The sequence below is a fragment of the Halictus rubicundus genome, chromosome 5 (genome assembly GCF_050948215.1).
Source record: "Halictus rubicundus isolate RS-2024b chromosome 5, iyHalRubi1_principal, whole genome shotgun sequence".
NCBI classification, from domain to species: Eukaryota; Metazoa; Arthropoda; class Insecta; order Hymenoptera; family Halictidae; genus Halictus; species Halictus rubicundus.
The window spans coordinates 8,526,910-8,550,044 of record NC_135153.1 but is presented as its reverse complement, the minus strand read 5'-3'; the positions used below and the strand labels follow the sequence as shown (position 1 = coordinate 8,550,044).

The 23,135-nt window shown below is 36.1% G+C and overlaps 1 protein-coding gene across 1 annotated transcript in view; it reads left to right on the top strand.

The window, feature by feature from the left end:
* Positions 1 to 16,462, top strand: part of LOC143354188 (metabotropic glutamate receptor 8) — a 49,838-nt gene extending 33,376 nt beyond the window's left edge. Inside the window, exons 3-17 of the mRNA XM_076788059.1 lie at positions 3,010 to 3,195; positions 7,214 to 7,426; positions 9,773 to 9,904; positions 10,438 to 10,617; positions 10,854 to 11,023; positions 11,187 to 11,341; positions 11,621 to 11,869; positions 12,320 to 12,475; positions 12,658 to 12,784; positions 13,009 to 13,120; positions 13,265 to 13,488; positions 13,569 to 13,849; positions 14,995 to 15,299; positions 15,748 to 15,876; positions 16,152 to 16,462. Coding sequence (XP_076644174.1) covers positions 3,037 to 3,195; positions 7,214 to 7,426; positions 9,773 to 9,904; positions 10,438 to 10,617; positions 10,854 to 11,023; positions 11,187 to 11,341; positions 11,621 to 11,869; positions 12,320 to 12,475; positions 12,658 to 12,784; positions 13,009 to 13,120; positions 13,265 to 13,488; positions 13,569 to 13,849; positions 14,995 to 15,299; positions 15,748 to 15,876; positions 16,152 to 16,352 — 2,793 coding nt within the window. The 5' untranslated portion in view covers positions 3,010 to 3,036 and the 3' untranslated portion in view covers positions 16,353 to 16,462. The remainder of the gene's footprint in view (positions 1 to 3,009; positions 3,196 to 7,213; positions 7,427 to 9,772; positions 9,905 to 10,437; positions 10,618 to 10,853; positions 11,024 to 11,186; positions 11,342 to 11,620; positions 11,870 to 12,319; positions 12,476 to 12,657; positions 12,785 to 13,008; positions 13,121 to 13,264; positions 13,489 to 13,568; positions 13,850 to 14,994; positions 15,300 to 15,747; positions 15,877 to 16,151) is intronic.
* Positions 16,463 to 23,135: the final 6,673 nt, after the last annotated feature.

Genomic DNA, 23,135 nt, shown 5'->3' with positions numbered 1-23,135 from the left:
CTCGCAAACATACACAAAAATACAGTGTTGAACGAGCATTTCTATCTATAGGCTTTGCGTTAGGATATGGAAATTTAGGTTTACCATGCCTACCAACAATTTAATACAACATTATCCACCAAATTTGATTTCTCTTTTGCGTTTTGAGGGTAACCAGCAGTAACTAATTGTTATGGCTCTAGTAATTTTACACGTACTAATTTTACACGTTGTAACATAACAACGTTTGTCGTGGGAAATTCAACGGTTTGAAACTCTAAATCACTCCAGGTATTTCGAGGTAAAGTTCGTACCTAATTTTGCAACGATTGCTCAACCGTGATACAGTTCTATGCGGAATAAGTGCTACTTTCAAGCTCGGGGGGTGAGAAGCTTGAATTCTGCGAAGCTTCAAACGAGGAAACGTACCAACGTCGTTGCTGTGTGTGTGTGTGTGTGTATGTGTGTGTGTGCGTGTACTCGTCTAAATCTTATGCGGGATTGCTTACGGGCGTTAGTTCGTATGTTTATGGCAGTCACCCCTTACGAAAGCAAAAAAAGACGGCAAACTATATCCCGTTCTTTATCCTGACTGGAGGACTGCAGAAATGTAAAATCGATACGTTAGCTGTATCGTAGAATGAATCACAATCAAGAATGCATCGAGGAAGATTTTTATTGTATTTTAGAAGACAAAAAATGTATTTTTTAGATTGGTATAATATAGAACATCGCGAAGGGACCATAAAAATTAATTATTAAAATTGTTTATAATCTCAGCCCCTCCCCTGCCCTGAAGGGGAAATTTGGTCATTGAGAAAAAGTTAGAGTTTGCTATAGTCATCCCAACAGTTTTCCGGCGGTAACGTGTACAGGAAAAACTTGTTCAGAATGATGACCTTAATAACATATTTCAAGGTCATTGAAATCGGCAAGGAAGCCGCTATTGTAAGTAATTACCTTCCGTTCTAAGCGAAAATCGAAAAATATCCATCGAGACGTGTAATTTTCACTTACAATAGTAGAACAAAGTTATAAGCTGACCCAGTTACCAAAAATGATCCCGTAATCTCCTCGGTCTCACGGAACTTACTCACGTCGATGTCCGACTATGGAGAGTTTGCTCTTATCTACCCGTCTCTCAACGAGCGTCTGCAATTGTCAACCTTTATTCTCGATCTGATCATCTTCCACCGAATCTACTTCCACTTCAAACAACTGGTTAGCTCTTTTACCTTTCAGCCATTTACAGCCGAACGTGCTCAAGATCTGGGCCGATAAATATCATCAGAGGTAACTTGAAGAACTTGATTTCCGATAAATCCGTCACTTTAAAGCAGATAGTTTGTGCCCGAGAGGTTGTTTAGGTATTTTATGTCCAAATAAATGAAGGTACTGATAAATCGATATTATGTATTTTTTACTTTTAAACAAATAGATCCAACGTACGGTTACACGTACAAACCACCTGTCATCTTCTTAACAAAAAGTAATTTCTAATTATCGAAGAAGTAATTTTTTAACACTAAACCTACCAAGCATTAATAATATCTGATAAATATTGTCTTATAAAAATGGCAAGCCTAAATTTATTAAGATTGTCCGTAATTTTCAATAGAATAAATGCAAATGCATAAATGAATTTTTATAGTTACAATAATTGTAAAATATAAAACCAGTAATTTTGACCGTGGTAGGTTTAGTGTTAATGAAATAAAGTAAACTAAATCTGTTCGCGTTACGATTCCCACCTTTATATATTTGCGTTATCCCCACCTTTGCGAGCTGTTGACACTCAAGTTTCGAATTGTTTACTTCGGATTGTTATTGTTTTTATCGGGAACGAAAAACATGCCCGGAAACGCGAAACGTTGACAACTGTGTATGCATCCTAGGCATTGAAGACATCAACTCCCTATTCAACTTGATAATACTAATGTAACTACGGGGTGGTGACGCATTAAGCTCGATACAATGGTAGCATAATGCCGGAATTATCTTCGATGCGTACATGGTTTAAGCCTGGCGCGCTTCGTTGCGTTGGCAGATCGTGCATGCAAGATATCTGCATGTGCATTTACATCTTAAACCTCTCCAACTGAATTTTTCTGAGAATAGGACGCGCTTGAATAAAACACAGTTGTCGCGCGTCAACTTCTCGGGTTTCTTTTCTTCAAATATGGAAGTCTATCTTGTGCCCTACATAGCTCCGAATTTTCTGATGACGTTATGAAGTCTCTTGGACGTCCAACGCCAGATTTCACAAGCAGAAGAAACTATCACGAAACATTTGATTTCGAGAAGTAATTCTTGCCATTTCACTTACTTTGTTCAACTACTTTCTCTGTGAGCCGCTCACTCTTAAATTGAAAGTTTGATCTACCATGTGTACCTGTATTTCGGAGAAATTCTTTCCAGTTTCCATTTGCTCGCTCTTATTCGTGGGCAAAACGAAGCAAACTTTTTCTAAAAAGTACGAGATCTCTGTAAGCCCCTAATCTTAAACTTCTTTCTTTACACTCTGCATAGGTAGCCTTAGCTGAACCACCTGCAAGAAATCGCGAGGAACACCCAAGTTTTCTTGCAAGCTCGCGCGCAGGCATAATTGGTGTCTTCTCATATAACAAGCTCAAGGTCTTCGAAGAAACATGCGGATTACGAGTTCCCTAGTAACGCAGTCGTTACAAACTTAAACGAGTTTACTTTCAAACTTTCGGATGACTGAGAAGACTAGAGATTTATTTAGGATTGATTCAAACTACTCGGGTTCTAAACTGTATCCGAAAAGCTTTTCACTCGTTAGGGAATTTTTGTCCGAGGAAAACTATGGAGAACCATTTTCAAATCATTTTAATAGTATTTTATTGGCTCAATATGTTTACACACGTATGTTTTGTTTAAAAGTAAAGCGTATTCCGTTACTTTCGTCGTCCACGGAAATGAACGAGTTGCTACAATTAATTTTCTTTCTCCATTTTTCTAGTGCAACAACTTATCGTTCACACGGATTATTTCCTTATTATGTTTCAGCATTATTGAAAGGCATTTCAACCTTCAATGATCAAGATGACCGCGGAGAACATTTTAAGATGGATATCGTACACTCTCATTGTGAGCGAATGCCACAATTGGAAAGGACATGACGAAGACGGTTCGAAGCTGATACGTATCAATGGCGACGTTATCCTTGGCGGAATTTTCCCAATGCACGAACAGGTATGTGTGTGTGTCTGCATGGAATCATACATATATCGTGTGATCCTATAAATCAATTTCGAAAGATCTGTGGCATATATAATTTTTCTAAAATTGCGAAAACGAATCTTTCCATTTTCTCGAATGCTTGCGTGTCGAGAGATACCTGCACCAACTTATTTTGCACAGTAAACCGGAGAGCATGCGGAATGTATGAAACTCTGGATACACTTCCATTAAATGGAAGAAACATGCAGAATACATGAACTTTCTTCCGGTGAAGTCGGCGCGAGCTGCTGCACTCTCGTGCACGGTGATGTACAGATGCAGACACGGTATAAAAATTTATGCGTGATCGGACTAACATTTCCGAGTTGTATGCTGCGCCGATAGAGGTCTGTGATGTGTAAAATCTACAACAGCACGCGGAAATGAATGAAACATGCAGTAAATGTTCCTCTCCCGTAGGTTTTCCTCGGCTGTGTTTTATCTTACAACGGTACCAGTTTCGATAACAAAGGACTCGAAAAAGTTACCCTCTCCCTCTGCCAGTACCGCGTTAGTATAATACACGAAAAGATTGGTTTCACGGAAAAAAATGTTCGTGCCACACATTTTTCTGTCTCTGCAATAGTTTTCGTAGTAGGAATCGATTGTGCACATTTACCCCTGACACTCTGTGTGCGCGGAAAAACAAACAAACAAACTCCTATCTCTTGCGGACGCAACTACAATATAAAAAGAATCCTATCATGGGAATATCATGTGAATTTCTATCTCGGTTTGCGCTCGTTTCTTTGCGGGCATTCGACGCAGCGTCCGCCGTTTATTGGCAGATACGAAATGAAATAAATGAAATATTGGACACGATTGTAAAGTGATTTTCCTTTTGAACGTCGATATCTAAACTGTAATCGAAATGTATCAGCAATTGGCAGAGTCCGTTATTAGATTATTGACAATGTTTATCGACCGATGTCGTTGCATTGAATACCTCGTATCCGAGGACTTTGCAGATAAAAGTAGGAATGCACTTTACGATGTATGTACAATAACGTCTTTCCTATTGTTTCCGTTTGGGTAACAGATTTTATTTGTATTATTTTATATTTTTGTTCCTAGAAGCTGTATAGTTTTACCGCGAGACTTGACAGTTCAATTTTCGACACATTTAGTTGACCATTACGAGCAAATAAGTAATTTCAATTGGTTATTTAAATCTTAATAGATTTTTTATTTCTATCTGTACAGACGCGGTTCATCCACTTTTTAACTCAGTTTTCGTTATCGCGGGAAATTGAAGTCTCGATAATTATTTAAGATCAGTAGCTTCGGATATTGATCGAGTTTCCAAGATAATTTGTCATTTCCCCCCGTAGACATTGGATCGATTAGGAACGCTGCTGAGACCAGTTCATCAACCAGTTTTCCTCCCTAGCTCCACAGAACTTTTTCTCTAAACTTCAATATTCTGTGGTCCCTAACTACTTTGGAACCCTTCTACAGCCCCAAGCAGGTCTTTGATTTATCTTTTACATTAGGAAGTTTCAAAGCAAAACTTCATACGGACCTTTAAAACCCCTTCGCTTACATCCAAGTCTATACAATATTGTTTCAAACGTTTATTCGATTTTGAGATGTTAATTGATCAGATTCAAATCGAATCGATAAAAATGGTTGTTCAAGCAATCGTACAAAATCGATACAAAGAAAATTAATTACTAAGGCAAAGTCCCAAATGTGTTTAAAAGAAGCCCAGTTTGTTATGACGTTGTTATCGTAACTATGTTTTTGGAATTTTATTTTATCTTCTGAAATACATATTTCAATGAAAGTTTTCGTTCCCGCTTTGTATATGGCAAAATTTTAATCTCATAATCGCCCACAGAAATCGTACAGTTGGTACAATGCAAAATATAACGAATACCGACCATAATATTACGATATACATAATATAAAAGTTGAAACGTCTTAAGTTGTGACAATTTAAATGTCACAAGTTAATTTTCCAGACGTAACAGACAGATTTTACAGACCATTACCTTTCAAACTCACCAGCAACGAATACTATCATGACAATCATTAAAGTGATCTCACAGAACTGCATAAATATCTTGGAAGGGAGGAATCTTTTGTCTGTTTCTTCCAACGGCGCCGGTGGAACCGGATTTATTCAAGCGCTTGAGACCGAAGAACTAGTTCTTGACATGATATCAAAAGATCCGGAAACATGTACAAAAATTACTGTAGCCCATGTAAATACGTAGCTGCGCCCTCGCTTCGAAGCTCTCGGGGTGTGATACGGGAAAAACTTTTTTAGCTGCAATTCTTGTTGTAAATTACTGTTGCAAACACTGCATTACGTTGAATTTCAAAAAATAATCTGACGTTATCACAATTATCGTCAACGAGTAAGTTCCGAGCTTCGCCATGCGAATAATAATTTCTGTGTATTATTTAATCCTGATTATAAAGTTAAACACAAACTTTTTAATACTAGTTCAATTATTTTCACGCCGCACATATATGTATATATATATATATATATAATTAAAATTACGACAATTTTTTGGAAAGTATAAGAGGCAATCCATTAAAAACGCGTGACTAAGGTATTCTGCATGAATAATGGAACGCCAAGTCATTTCAAATGCACCGCTGGAAGCTACTTCAGCAAAAATGATCGTAGCTGTTGGATTGTTAAAGGAAGATAAATAACACGGCTTGTATATGAACTTGTCGTGATGTTCTCCCTCTCAAAAGCATATGAAATAGATTTCTTTGTATATAACAGTATACATCCTTTCGTAACCATTAGAATCGATATAATTAGAATGCGAATTTTATGGATTTGTAATAAAATTGCAATTGCAAAACAGTGAAATCGGAATTTTTGAAAATAACGTCATATTCTTGGCAGCTCATTAAGAGTATCTAAATAAAATCTCTACGTGGCTCCAGCAATTAATGTAGACAATTTTTATTTTGCCATAAAAATCTGCTGTCTCCTGCTGTGGAATAGTTGACAGAAATTCTGTAATAGTCACAATCAGAACGAGAACTACGGAGATCTCTTCTGTCCAAATTGATGGAGAGTGCATTTCTGCTTTAACTAGGTCCTTAGAATACTTTTCCCAAAGAGGCTATTGCAAGAATCGGAAGAAAAAGGTCAAGAATTTGGAGGCATTACGACCTTCTCCCTTTCCTCTTGGACCTTTTCCACTGTGAAACGTATGAGAGAAGTTAACTCAGGGAAAAGGATAACATTGAGATTCCCTAATGTCCTCCCAAACGAGCACCAAGTATTGAACCAACTGAGTCAGCTCACTTCGCCCTTCGGAGACGTGAAAGGCGAAAGACCATCTAACAGTAAGAGCGCATGCTGGGTCTAATGCAGTGCTATGGTTTTTCTAACGAAAAGAAAACGTTCAAGTCGTGATTTCAAATAGGACTGTAACATATAAATTGCTAGAATCCGCGAGCTAGGACAATTATGAATTTTAACAGCCAAGTCTCCGTAGATTCGCGATAAGGTAGAGTGACCAAGTTACCAACAAAAATAGGCGCAAAATGGTTTCACGCGCCTCAACTTTTCGTCTTTATATGAGAATATTTTTCGCTGGGAAAGGCCTCATTCGAAAGAGGAAGGGCCAATCTAGCATGCGATGGTCATGAGCTGACAAGATTATGCAGATTTTTGGTAATATAAACGTTAGAAGTAGGCCAAAAATTGACGATAAACATGCCGTGGAATCCAAGCATTTTTATGAAAAATGTGACAAGTTTAGTCAGAACGGATCTTAAGTCAGTGGCTGAAGGCTGTCAACGGAAATTGTACAGCAGTTACCGACCTGCTGATTCTGCAAAAGTCACGTGACTACTCTTGGCTCTTAAGTGGATACATTTTCAACGTTAAAATATATATCCCCCTTCGTTTCCATAGAAATACAATTGTCGAACGGACGCGATTATCGAACATTGTGAAAACTGCATATCGTATACATGTTTTATTCATAGATGATCACATTTTTATTTACAGGTATCAGGCATCGGTCAATCACCGTGCGGCGCAGTGAAAGAAGAGAAAGGTGTGCAGCGTTTGGAGGCAATGCTATACATCCTCGATGAGATAAACGCGGACAATGGTTTATTACCTAACACCACATTAGGTGCTCTTATTCTTGACTCCTGTAGCAGCGATACTTACGCCCTCGACCAAAGTATGGAATTTGTACGATCCTACATGAACCAAGTAAGTGAGTGTTTAAACGGTAGAATATCTTTTTTCGAGATAGTTTCTGTCACTACATTAAAAAGTGTACTTGTATACTGTTTCGATTTTGGCTGAGTATGCCTCCTGAATGAAAACAATGAAATTGTAAAGCTATATGAAAAAGTGAAACAGTATCAAAAATATTTTAAAATTGGCGGCAACGTGATTAAAAAAAAAGTAATTTTTTATTTTAGCTCCTGCTTGCAAGCTTCACGAAACATTTCAGTAAAAAATAAACTCCTCTTGTTCCGAACACCAAAACAACTAACGGTAACTAATTCCTCTAGGATTAACCGTGGCTGTCCTGAGAAGTATAAACCGGACTTATAAGTTTATCCACTTTTCCAAGCTAGTGCCCCGGAGTCTTGTTTGCGGCTTTATATTTTATTCAATCTGGCACGATCCAAGTTCTGAATTCGTAAACCGATACATCACAATACGTGTTTCTTCTTTAGAAATTTCACTAGAAACAAAAGTTCGATAACGATCCTTCCTTTTCGATTCCTATTAAGAATCGGACAACAGTCTACACAAATAAATATATAAAACTTTGTTTTCAATATCTTCTTTTCGTTTACCAACCGATTAACAAATCCTTAAATATAAATAGTTTTTATAAGAACCCAACCCAATAATTAATAATAAAAACACCCCGACAATTGTATCTTTTCAGACGTGGTGCAGTTAATTTTAAAAGCCGGCAAATACTATCGCGAAATGCGGCGAAGAAATAGGAAACAGAATTAATTTCTTTCCGCCATGTGTTGACCTAATGGATATAATCCTATACGGTTCAATTATCTGTAATTTCGTTTCACTTTTCCCAGACTACCGCACCCCGTTCGGGCAAGTTTCCTGAGCTCAATAGCTGGAAAATAATGAAAAAGTGTTATTTCACTTGACCGGTACATATTTATTGACCATCTTGACGGTAGTTTATGTATGCGTTTAAAATTCATATTTTGCTTTAATAAAAGTATTGCGTGTCCGTGATTGTGTTAACACGTAAATTATAATTAAAAAATTAAAAGAAAAAATACAATTCTAGTTGGTGAACACATAGTAATTACATTACACTCTAACAACGCCACGAAAGTCATTTAAGAGAATAATAAATTATACAAATTCTTTTATCTACGGCGAAACTGGTTTATTTATAATAATTGTACGATACTTACTTTTTATATTTGTTTCTTTAGCTTTTTCATTATTTTTACATTGTTCTAATTGGAATTCCTTTTTTTTATTTTAGGTTCTTTGTAGATCACGATGCCATATCGAACTCATTTTCATATCTGCATCGACATCGCATTATCAAAAGCAGATATTAATAAGAGACATGTTTTATCGTCGCCAGATGTACATCCCAAGCCGTAAAAACCATTTTTAGTTAGTAACTATTTTTATTTAGTAAATTTTTAGTTAACAATACGTCCACTGTACCCAATCCAACAACGAGGATACTTGTTGTTCAGTGTGGCTTGATAATAGGTAAGCGGGAGCAGCGTTCTGCTAAAACCACACTTGTCTCGGTGTTAGGTTGACGGCTTGCAGAAGCAACCGCAATTTGTCCCGAATGAAATCTTCGTATCTCTGTTCAGTAAAGGCACGTACCATAAAAAATGAGATTCGAATGGTATTGTATCCATTAATAAGTCCACGTCTGACGCTAAAAGACCGGCGCGGCGTCCTGTTGTGTGGAAACGAACGCGAACGGTGCCAGTGCGAAATGTGATTAGACCGTTAATAGCTATGGTTTCGAGTCACTTACGCCTCTCTTATTTTCCAACACTCTCACAATTTTTCTTGGGTGGATCAGTGCTGGGTAAAATAGGATTTGAAATGCAAAATGTAAAAATATTTTCAAAGAAATGATTTCCTACATTCTATAACGTTGGTTACCTTTAAAATACTCAATTTCTCTTTTAATCGCCTGAAAAAGTCGAAAATAATATAAAAATAACAAATAAATTTGCATTTCAATTAACATTTTCCCGAAACAACGATATACTTAAAAATTTTTCTAATCTAACTTAGAAAATTAATTTTATAATTAAACTTACGTTTAATAACATGTTTCTACAAGAAATTATTAATAAAGTTTATGCACGGAATTGATTAACCAGCGGTAATTACTTGCTTTGTAGGTACACACTGTACTGATCTCCGTGGGTTAAACAGTGGAGTAATTTCTCTCTCATATTAATATTTATAATTCGACGTTCTATGTATCGATATTTCCGTAAATGTAATACAACGTGTCTTCGAAAAACAAAACGTTCCGGCATGCACGAAGTTCGTAATTTTTCTTCCGTTTATTTTCAGGATATATCAGAGTATAAATGTGAAAACGACAAGCCACCCACGTATGCGCCTCATAAACCCGTGACTGGCGTTATCGGAGCTTCCTTCAGCGTTGTTTCTATTATGGTCGCCAATATTTTAAGATTATTCAAGGTTGGTAATATAGATTCATTAAAGATAAGAACTATGACTATATTAAGTGTGTATTGATAACACAGTGATAATAAACAAAATTCAAAGATTCGGCAGTAGACGGTCAAGGGATAGATTTAGTTCCGGTGTGATGCATCTGCATTTCGAGCCGACGCGACGCAACGCGACGCGACAGTTTGTCAAATTGGCATTGATTAAATTACGTCCGCATTCTCGATGCATTCGGGGGAGAGAAGGAAGTAACAGGTTTCGTGCAGGGAACATTGTCCAATTGACGCGCGCCGATTTTAGTGCGCTTTTAACCACACATACGCAACACAAATACGTGTGACGCGTGCGTTTACATTGGCACGCGTAAATGTTAAGGGATGAATAAAACAGTCTTCAACGTTAGAGTTGAAAAATCTATTTCATGAAATATTGCAGAAACTAACAGGCATGGCAAATATTTCAGAATACAGTTTGTGTAGTATATACCGTGGTACACGAATTATTCCATAATTTTAAAAAAGTAATGTTTCCTTTGACCACAGATACCACAAATAAGCTACGCATCAACGAGCACAGAACTGTCGGACAAAAGTCGCTTCGAGTATTTCAGTAGAGTGGTGCCGCCAGATAATTTTCAGGCGCAGGCTATGGTGGAAATAATCGATCAACTCGGATGGAAATATGTTTCTACGGTTGCGGTCGAAGGTGATTACGGGGAGAAGGTAATTAAATTTAAGTAAATTTCAGAGTCGATGAAAAATACACTTAAACAAACATCACAGTATCATGTGACACAGCTACAGTTTTTCAAACATGAGTGTGGAAATGGTTATTTTATCAGATTTTAGTGCAACGTAAAACCAATGAAAGTAAAGTTGATTTAGGTATACATGTGTGCACCGTAGTTACTCTTGGCGAAGAAAATTTCGAATTTGCACAAAGAGTGTACATTTTTCAGGGAATTGCCAGTTTTACCTCGTTGTCAGTGGAATACGGCATCTGCGTGGCAGTAAGCGAGAAGATTTTAAGAAACTCGAAAAGCGAAGACTTTGACAAGATAATCGATCGTCTTAGTTCCAAACACAATGCCAGAGGTGTCATACTGTTCGTCGATGAGGATAACATAAGGTAAAGAAATACTTGACTCCCCCTTGGTCCTGAAACATTAAAATAATTAATTTTCAGAGACAACGTCGTAAACGTTGTTACATTTATATTTTCATTTTAGTTGTACTAAATGGAACAGTGTTGCTTTTCCTATAGAAAACAAGCTGACACGTTTTTCTTACAGAAAACTCCTTCAAGCAACTGTCAGAGCCAACCGCACAGGCCATTTTATGTGGGTGGGAAGCGATTCATGGGGTGCAAAAGTATATCCGGTGAGGCATCAAGAGTTTGCGGCAGAGGGTGCAATTACAATTTTACCTTATCGAACGTCCCTTAAAGGTGTGCAAAATAACAATTATCTTTTTTCTAGCTACATGCAGAAAAAGAAAGAATTTCACATTTTAGATGAGACTGCACGAAGAAACTATTACATTAAGTTGTCTCAAAAATTCGTTTCGTTTCCGATCAATGCACGCGATGCAAATTCAATCCAGTTTTTAAAGAATGCAAATTGCGTGGCCGTGTAAAATAGTTCCACGGCCCCGTTTATTTTCCATAAATATTCGCTGTCTATTCTCATTACGCCGACTAATTTCATGTAAACTCTCTCGACTTTAGATTTCGACAATTATTATTTAAACCTTCGCCCGAGAGTGGATAACGAGTGTGACGGTCAGACGGAAAGTAACATACCGCATAAACAATTACCCGGAAAAATGGTGAATTGTCGGAACGTTTGGTTTCGTGAATTTTGGTCCCAGCATCACAAATGCAGTTTCAGCGCCAATTTATCAGAAGGAATAACTCGTTGTACCGGTATCGAGGAACTAACTAATTACGAACAGGAAGGTTTGGTGCCGTTTGTAGGTAAGTATCACTCTTTTTTTTTTGTAGACGGTAGTGGTAGCGTGCACTTGACTATATCTCCATCTAAAGCAGAGCTGCTCAACGTGTCTATTAGCGGGCAAGGCCGCCCTCCGATGCCCTTGGGCACAGCTACGGGCAAAGCTACGGGCAATTGACTTAGCGGAGTGGGGGTAGGCCGTAGCTTGCCACGTAGCTGTGACAATGCGTGTGACCAGTGTCGCCAGATCAAGACTTGTTTCCCCACTCTAATTTCCCCTTCTACCGCGCTATTCCTCAAGTATCCGACGCGTTTGTCTCTGTCGTGCATACTCCGGTACTGGCAAAGAGGGGGTAACTTTTTCCCCTCAATTTCTGCTCCCTCCCCTCATCTGGCGACACTGCATGTGACAAGTAAAACTTGCAGATTTCAATAAGATATAATAATATACATACACATTTAATTTTGCTCAGTTGATGCGGTTTACGCGATGGCACACGGCGTACATAATTTAATTGAGGAAGAGTGCGTGAACGGTTTCGGTACGATACATTCTTTATGCAAAAAACTTCGCCCGGCTCCGGACGGACACCACCTGCTTCAACATATTCGAAACGTTAGCTTTATCGGTAAGTGCTCACACTGTTATTAATCCAACTATTATTTATCGATTCTTCGTTTCTTACTTGGCGTCAAGTCGTTGTAGATGACTAGTATTTTTATATCTATGCAATCACTGTCTACTTTTATACACAAAAGTATGTGTGTATATGATAATGTAATGTATAGATTTGATAAACCTGTCACTTAGGTCGCCAAGGCACAGAAATTAAGTTTAAAGCAGATGGTGACGCGTATGGATTTTATAACATATATCAGTACCAAAGAAACGAAGACGGCACTTTCGATTATGTTCTGATCGGCACGTGGAAAGAAGTGTAAGTATAATTCAATGAAACTATGAAAAGATACTATGAGAAACTATGAGAAGAGCTATATACATACAATGATGTCATGCACGCTGTAAGTGACATTTCAGTTCCGAAGTTTTCACATACATATTATACATATGCATGCATGTACATCGAGACATTACTGTATTTAAAAACTACGTGATGTCACACAACATAAAGTAATTGTCATTGTGAAATATCTTGTTTAGATTACATCTTCATATCAATATGACAAGATGGACAATGGGAGCTGGAGAAGCGTATATTCCTCGAAGTTTGTGCAGTGACAATTGTCCATTAGGTCATGTTCGTAATTTCCAGGTAAGTAGAAATTACATATTAAAAACGTGTAACGAATTATAGCACGATAGTGTCGCTATCTTCCCCTTCTACGACGTTATTCCCCTATTTTCAAACAAAGAAATATTACAATTGGACGCCTTAAAACGAGCATACAATTTTCAGGATGCCTGTTGCTGGAATTGCGTTGCATGTCGAGAAGATTCTTACGTTTTCAACGACACTTGTCGCAGTTGCGGCCCAGGATACGCACCAGACGATACCATGACACATTGCGTGAAACTCACAGCCGAAGTTATTCCGTGGTCCAGCCCATGGGCATTAGTACCATTAATATTTGCCTCCATCGGCATACTCAGCACTTTGTTTACTACGATTGTTTTCATTCGGTAGGTTTCTAAATGTAATACTTCATTATTGTACAGCGTAATCAACGATTGGATTAATTTCGTATAAAATTATGTTCCAGTTACAATCGTACTCCCGTAATCATGGCATCTGGACGCGAGTTGTGCTACGTACTGCTGGCAGGAATTCTATCATGCTACGGTATGAGTTTTGTGATATTAAGCAAGCCAACAACATGGAATTGTACATACTTGAGAATCGGTTTGGGTCTGTGTTTAAGCATTTGCTATAGCGCGATATTGACTAAAACGAATCGAATATCGCGCATTTTCAATCAGGAAACAAAGAGTATAAAAAGACCTCCTTACACGTCGCCTAAGAGCCAAGTTGTGATTGCAATTGGTGAGTTTACAATTTTCAAAGGCATCTACGTATGTATGTACATATGTATATACTGTATAATAAATATAATTAAAGGCAGCTCATTTTTCACATAGAAATATGTCTATACTTTCAATCTTCTAAATGTTATTACGTTTAAATATTTTGAAATGATTCCTCAATGGAGCTACAATCATATCAATATCAAATATATCAAATTAATGTTGTCATTTAAGCATAATTCAGAGAGAAACAGATTATAAACGTTTTTGTATGATTTTCGTTTAACCCTGCGTTAAGACACGACCATATTAGTAGCATAATCAGACACGTAGGAAACATGTGTCATTCATTTTTTTAAACAATTAATGAACAAAACTGTCAATGTTCGTAAGCATCGTTAACTATACATATAATTGTAAAAGACGTCAGCCGTCCGAGAATTAAAATGCTCGATAATTTATTAAAGCATTTTTTGTTGTAACCAATAGGTAAGTCATTTTACATAAGTATATGTAATGCCTGTTGATCGATTACACTGTATATTATATAGAAAATCTGTATAAAAATCTGGACTATCGAGTAATTGGAGTGCATAGTAGAAAATAGAAATGATTTATTTTCAGCCTGCGGGCCATAAAAAGGAACTCGGTTTACAAAGCTTCATATCTTAACCCACACATCCTTCCGTACATCCACGCACCCACTCATACACTTTGCTTTGTACTATCGCAGAAAATTGCTTCGCTTTCCTGTCCGTCTCCCTACTCTTTTCTTTCCTTTCTCCTCCTAGCTTCCTCAGCCATTCTTCTATTGCTTCCTCTGATCCCTTCTCACAAAAAAAAAGAAATCGAACAGATACCAAATACCCAGATACATATACTAAAATTAATTCGAATTTTTAAGTTGAAAATTCTGGTTGTAGAAAATGAAAAACCTGAAAAAATCGAGCGACGTAACGTAAATGGTAGGGGAAGAGTGGGGACGAGTCGTACATAGGGTAACAAATTTAGCAAATCTATGCTAACTCATTTATTTATACTGTACTATGTTTCGTTTCACAGATATGGTAGCGAATACAGCTGATGACACATGTCCCCCACGCGCTTAACGCCGGGTTAAAGTCTTGATCTTGATATCATATTATGTAATTCCCGTTTTTATAGGGATCACTGCAGTGCAATTAGTAGGTGCTATCGTGTGGCTCATTATCGAACCACCGGACACCACGGAAATTCATCCCTATCCACTATCAGCGGTACTCACATGCCGTGTCTCGACATTCTCTCTGATGATGTCTCTCGTGTATAACATGTTCCTAATACTCATGTGTACTTTGTACGCGTTCAAAACACGAAAAATACCGGAGAACTTCAACGAAGCGAAATACATTGGTTTTACAATGTATTCGACCTGCATCGTATGGTTAGCTTTTGTGCCGATCTATTTTGGCTCAAATAATGACTACAAGGTCCGCGTTTATAAGTATAAATTATGTTAATCACTTTGACACGACACACGATGCCATGCAACATAAATAATAACAATTTAGAATCGCTTACTATTATTACTGTCGCAAACGAATTTAACACTATAAAAGACTAATTGTAGCGTGTTAGAAACTTACAGTTGTCTGAGCTTGAAATGTTATAAACGACGAAACCAAATCTTCAAAATAATCTGAAACTATCACTTGTATATAGTACATATGTGTATACATATACATATACATATATGTAGGTATTTACCTACATAAATCACAAACATCTAGCACGTGCCTACTCATACACAATTGTTAGATGTTCTTTTTTTCTTATTTTATTTAAGACATAGCATATTCTCCGTATAAAGTAAATGTTGGTTTTAAAAATGAAAACTATTTTCTGAAATATAGGAAATACATGATATCGACTTTGCAGGTACAGATAGCAAGTATGTGCATGTGCATCAACATCTCTGCATCGGTAGCCCTCGGCTGCCTCTTCACGCCGAAAGTATATTTAGTACTGTTTCAACCATACAAAAATGTTCGACCTGGACATTCCAATGTAAGTAGAAAATTTTAATGTAACGAAATAAGGTGATAGAAGAACGACAGGACTATTGAATTCAAATACAGAATAATACATACAGTGACTCCCACTAATTTTCGGACGCTTTTAAAAATCGTATAACTTTGTCAATATTGGACTATATAGATTTTTAAGTGCGTCCGAATATTAGTGGGAGTCACTATATACCGAACATATACCGAGAGACATTACCGAACGCAGAGCTATTATCTTTCGGTTGTATTCAGAAGCCGAACGATCATTTGTTTCAGACCGGAGTACTGCAAAGCAGTAACCGTGCTGCGTACAGTATGCGATTTTCCGTTGGTCGCAGCCAAACAATGCAGAGCATGACCTCTTGTTCTCGCAGTAGTCCGCCACCATCGCGTCCTGGCCAGGACGAGATGAAACATGCGAACGGTGAGACACAAGCACTGGCGAGCCCGTCTGTCGAGGAGACCTCGGTTAGCTAGGTCTCTCTCATACACCTCCCTCCCTGTCTAGAGTGTCAGGAGAGAAATCGTGGTGAGATCGCGGTGGAGGTGTATAACGATAACAAAGAAGAGCGAAAACTCTCGACAGTCCACGAAGTGTCAGAATCAAGAGACGTTTCTAGTCCGTCTGTTTTCAACGATAATTGCCGAAATCGAAGCCGAAAATCGATTTCCAGCGATTCTGATCAGGTGATCGATGTGTTTTATTAAACTTTGAATATGTATAATAAAACACAAAGTACAAACTCTGACAATCAGTTTCTGAACGGATGATCTCGTACGACAGTAAATTAACATCAACGTAGAATACGTTGATTCGTTCTCAACAGTAAGAACTAATAGTTTGTTAGAATGTTATTATCAATTTTTGTTACGTGACAAAACGATTTTATTATTTTACTTTCTCATAAAAGGTATCGAATTGAATTTCGTCCAAGTACATCTCTCTTATACTGCAAAAATCTATAACATGTGCTTATGTATAAAGAAGATTTTCTAATTGTTATTTTTATAATTGTGTTTCGAGTCGGGCGATCCGGAGCGTAAGGTGCGCGTGGGAACGATCAGTTGCATCTTCGACAAAGTGGTATCTCATAAGATGGATGTTAACATGTTGCCCAATGAAGATCAAACTTTCCATTTTTACAGCGATTCACCAACATTCTCCGATTATTCATCGTAACTTGCGACATTTAATTGTTAGAATGGACATAATATATGTTAAATGTCAGTGACTCATTTCGATTCATATTTATCTTTGGAAATACGTTTCGTTATAAAGTTCGGCCATTCGTCATATAAAAGAAACCAAAGAACCTACTCAAACGAAAAAACAAACTGATTAGAAATGTACAATCTTCATTTCAACAGCGTACATTTCATTTCAGTTTTATTCGTTCCGATTGTTTTGATAACGGCCGAGTTTACTACCATACAACTATACCATCTACATTACCATTACACGAATTGAATAGTAATTTTTATAATATCAAAATCGGAGGATCTTTGATGCTCGAGATTAAAAAATGATGAACTCTGTTAGTTCCTTGTGCCCCACTTAAAAGTAGTAAGCACAGTCGCGCTAACACTTTCACAGTTGATCGAAGCGAAGAGAAACTGTCATCTCTTTCGATGACTGCAATCACTGTGATTAGCAATCAAGACATCTTCTATCGTTTTTCTTTATCTGTTTCGAAAATGAAACATTCAAAATCAATTCTTGTACATAGAATCTCTTCAACCAATTGGACTCTATTCTGCAAATAAACATTGGCAATCATAGTCGCCCGATCAGCGGAGGTAGGACGAATCGAGGAGAAAAAGTTCCCCTCTCTCTACCAGTGAGACGGAACACGTCACTTGACCGGGCCCATTGATCCCAACGGTGCTGCATTAAACTGTGAAAGGGTTAAGTACTTGTTATAACAATATGCAATCAAAATTCGCTATGCGTATATCAAATGTTTCTGTTGATCTTTTTATGTACTGTTTATTAGTATATATATATATTATATGAAATATATGTATATGTATATACATATACATATACATATTATACATGTATAGAGGGTATCCCAGGTTTAAAGTGTCAAACTTTATCAATATACTCTATTGGTCTAAATAAGAAATAAATGTTATAAAAACACAGGTTGTTAATTGTTCTCTTTGAACTCTGTTTGATTTTTGTTTGTAACTTTGTAATAAAACGTTAAACGGACTATGTCTATATAACATTTCAATTTTCTTGTTTAGGCCCATCTAATATACTGACGAAGTTAGGCGCTTTAAACCTAGGACACTCTGTGTATGTATGTATTATATGTATGTATATGTGATACAGTTGCTCTACTTTAATCTATAAGCGATTGCGTCTCAGGAAATATTTAAAATTGAAGAAATTGAACATACAGAGATGATATACATTTATTTAAGTAGAGTCTTTAAACAAAGCGTAACAGAAATAGGTGTACGAACTTTAGAAGCGTATTCAATTTATCCCCAGAATGAAGGGAGGTAATACGAGCCATTTAAATATACAGCAGACTGTGAAAGAAACCACTTCATAGTTCTTGTGAAACAAAATTTTCAAGGCTAAAGACATTACCTTCCGTCAGTGCTTGCGATTTCTAAAATACGATCCTAAAATTCATGCATTTATTTTTTTACATCCTGCATATTAATGCACTTCACTGAATTAACAGATTTCATAAAAAATAATAAAACGATTTTTATAAAGACGGAATAAATAAATATCGTTAAGTTGCATCATTCCATTACTGACTGCTTACATCTCTATTTATTTGTAGAAATATCGACAGTCCTACAGTATTATTTATTATTCAGATTAGGCTAACAAATAATAGTAAGATTTAATACTACCGTACCACCGTCTGTGTTTATTAAAATTAAAAGTAGTAACTAATACACAAATTAACCACAGATCGTATTAAAAATTACTCGTACGCAACAAATTTACAAATTCGATTTTCTCAAAGAAGCAGCTTCAAACGAAAACGCTTCAGTCTGTAATTTCGATTTATTTTTATGGGCGAAATCAATTCTTTTACAATTACACTGAAAATGTTAGCTGTTGTAGGTAGCGTGCGAATCAAAATAGTATCAAAATAAAAGACAAATTAATACCACGCAGTAATTGGATAAATAGTTACAATATAAAAGTCAAGGTGACCCTGTTTTTTTAATTGAAATGAAACTTTTTGCCAAAATGCTAATGGTGTGATTTCGAGACACCATTGAAAATTGATTAACCTTTATTCGAAAGTCATTTTTTTCTGTCAGACTATCGGAAGTGTCTCGAAAATCATGGGGACTAAATTGAGGACCGCCCTGTATACAATATGTCCGCCATAGTGAATAAATATTTGAAAATTGCCCGAATATTGTGGTATCGCGTGCGTGTATGTGTACGAGCATAGAATGAATATACAATGTATTTCCATCGGAAGCGCCTTAATAATTCAATGCTGAAAATTTCATCGAAATATAATGGTAAATAACAAAATTTTTATCTCGCAATAGTACTGCACACGAATACATTGCTCGACCAGTGTCGCCAGATAAGGCGAGAGCAGATAGAGGGTAACTTTTTCCCCTAAATTCGTGCTCCCTCCCCTCATCTGGCCATACTGAGCGATACTTTGTTCGATATCGCGTTTTGGAATCATAGATGCCACACAAAAACTCTCGCTCACATTCTACTTCACTCACCCTCGATGTCTTTATTTATGTCTAATATTTGTCACTGCTATATTGTTTCATTGCGCATTCGCGCACTCATTCATCGTTATACTAAATGAGTCCTATACATTATACATGTAAAATACAGGAAGATATACTTGATGTGTGAAGCATCAACAATGATTCAAAGCTACATACAAGGTACATACAAGCAAACATGGATACGCGTGTTCTTCATGCTAAAAATTTAAAAAGTCCTATACTGTTTTCCAATATGTGACATTGTCTTCCAAACATAAATATTTAAAATTTTGAAAGTCACATATACACACGAAACTAAATAATTCGTAACAGGATGTATGTTAAGATGCGTCAAAGTATTGCACTTTACTGTATGTATATGTATGTATAAATTTCTGTTTAGTTGAACGAAGCTGAAGTTCAGTACGATATACATTTATAAAACGTTAAAGGTGTATCCATTTAACAAACGCATTTATGAAAATCAAATGTTCATTACAAATCGATCGCAAATTCACATATGTATTATGGAACTTACATATATCATACTTTCGAAGAATATCGAGAATATATTTCTTGGCAATGAATTGCGTCACTTCTCATTGACAGTGTCACGCAATATTTAGTAGGCTACCAGTAGGCTGATCTAAATCATATCAAATGTTGATTTCCCTTTGAGAATTAAACGCATAAGAACGTGTATATTACGATCGTGAACTATTGACTGCCACTTCTTTACTTTCACTAATACTTCTAACGAAATTTTGTTTAAATATAAGATAAATAATTAAGGGCGTTAGTGAAGTAGTATTTAAGCCTTCGATGTCGATTTTTTAATCGAAAACTAATCGTGTATGTGTAAGGTATACCAAATTCGATTAATTACAGTATTACATTACCTGTTAATCCAATTGAAATTTCTGTTTACTTGGCAGAAGAATACATGTGAAATTAATTAGCTGGTGATGTGAATTGTTGATTTAATATTGACCTAGTTAGGTATATCAATTTTAACGAAATTAATTATAATATATTTAACGAAATTCCAAAGGGATTAAACACTAGTCAAATATAACGACGTGTAACTTTTTACTGTGAAAGTTTTAGGGTATTTAGAAGGACAAAATAGGTAGAGAATAGTTGCTTTTTCTCTTGATACCATTATATTTCATTTGACATTTTCATATTTTTTCGTAACCACTTATGACATAATGTGTGTATACGTATAAATTTTACATCACGAAATTTTACATCCACTTGATTGAATATTTCGCCAATGAAGCAGTAGCATTATCTTTCAAAAATGTATAAATTTGCATGCAATATTTCAGTCATCAGCATTGGTTGAATGTTAAAAATCGTTTTATCGAACTAATCATAAGAACGTAATGAAAACGTATAGTAATGTTTATCGTTAAAACGTATAAAAGTAATAATAGATTCGTTTTCATGAATTTCTTTCCGGAAAGTATTCGGAGGATTTCGAAGTCCGACTCGTTTTACCATTGTTCGTGTTAAATGCTAAATTATCTATAGTTTTACGTGCTGTTTAGAAATTTCGTAATTTAGACAAAAAAAGGAGTTTGTAAAATTGAGAAAACATACGTCGATAGTAGTACGGACACTTCCATTGTTATTTGATAACTCGTTATTGTATTCATTAGATAAATGTTATTCGTACAATAACATTATAAGTCGAAGAAAAATATCCATCAAAATACCTAAACATGTACTTCTATATATGTATAAGTATATAGGTATATAACTGCCGATGACTACAAAATTTAGATACTCATATGTATATGTATGTATAAGTATGTATGCGAATGTGTGTGAATTTTTAAAATAGTGGAATCATTGCATGAGATGGTGTAGGCAAAAACTAAGATTGACTTTCGACGAACACAGTTTTATAGTAACATACACTACTTCAAATACTTTGGCTTATTCAAATAGGTTCCAGCAGAGGTGACAAGCTTACGAGGCCCGTGCCGCTACTTCATTCACTACGACGCAAAGGGCGAGGTGCCCTACACATCGCACCCTTCAAACGTCGATGGTGCGAATCGTAGGCCGCTAGTTTGGCACCTCTGGGTGGCAACTTTCTTCGATTCAAAGTGACATTCGCGACCAAAATTTCATGATTAAAAAATTCACTTCTCACTCGGTTATAAAAAAAGTCAACCATGTATCTTTGCCTCACATCCAAACACCCAAACGTAATTGATAAAAAAAAAAGTTAATCTTCCCAGAATTATAGACAACGAAAATGTAGATTCAAATGTTTTGACGTCTAGAACAATTAATCAAAACTGGGTTAACGCATATAGTAGTATTCGCGAATGGAGAAGCATAAGCGACGTCTACAAAATTTAGAAAACCATGTATGGACGATAGCTACAAAAATCAGATATATCCCAAATTTCGGTTCATATCTAACAATTGTTTAAACGTTTAAACACTTACCTGTTACTCAATGTGCTTTAAAGACTATCGAATAAAATTGTTCTAACAATTGAATATACATGTAACTAACCAGCTAAACTTGTATAGCTTCTTCTGACAATTAATCAATCAAATGGTGACCTGATAGATAAATAATCTCACGAAGAAAGCAAAGGTCAATTTATTGTTACTTTATCTACGAAATACCATATTACCTACGCCTACATAATTAGTGTGCGGTATTGACGTGTTATGTAATTTTTAAGGGAAATTCCTCGAGTATTGAAAGATAAATACAATTTGTTATATGTTTATATATGTTTAAGTCGAAGTTGATATATACATCTACTATTGAGGTATATTAAGGTAGCATAGACTAGTGAGGTATTACTTATAATATTTCTCATTTTTCAAATACAGTTTTATATTCTCGTGCCAATCGGTCGAAAGTTTATTATGACCTTGATTAAACTTTTGTAAAAAACCTCAAATTTTATTAACAGTGAATAAATGATTACAGAATCTGCACATGTGCGTTCTTATATTTGTTTGATTGTGTATTGCAATCCTGCATTAAACAATCGCATGGTTTACGACAATGTCGCCAGATGAAGATGTGTGCCTCAACTCTAACTTCCCCTTGTACCGCGCTATTCCCCACGCTTCCGCTAATCCACATTACATGTAAAAATTTATATTGTATTTTAACACAATCATTTTATGTAAGAATCTTCAGAAAGAAATCGGAAAATTTTGACGGTCTGACTTGTCATTGACTTATACTACTGAATTTCGGTCCACCTCCTTCGATATCATATTCTTCTAATACAAAGTTACAGAATTTCGAATTTCTACTAGGAGAACATGATAGAAAAAGAGGTGGCACCAAATTTTTGTACCACCTCTTTTACTATCATATTCTCCTAATACAACACTTAATTTTCTCTAATTTCAAAAATTGTTGTTCCGAAATTTTCGAAAACATTAATTTAATTCTAATATCGAATATTCATGACCAGGGTAGAGAAATAAGAACACATTAACTGTTGTAACTAATATTCTTTATTTTTCACCAAATAAATTGCAATGTTAAACGTG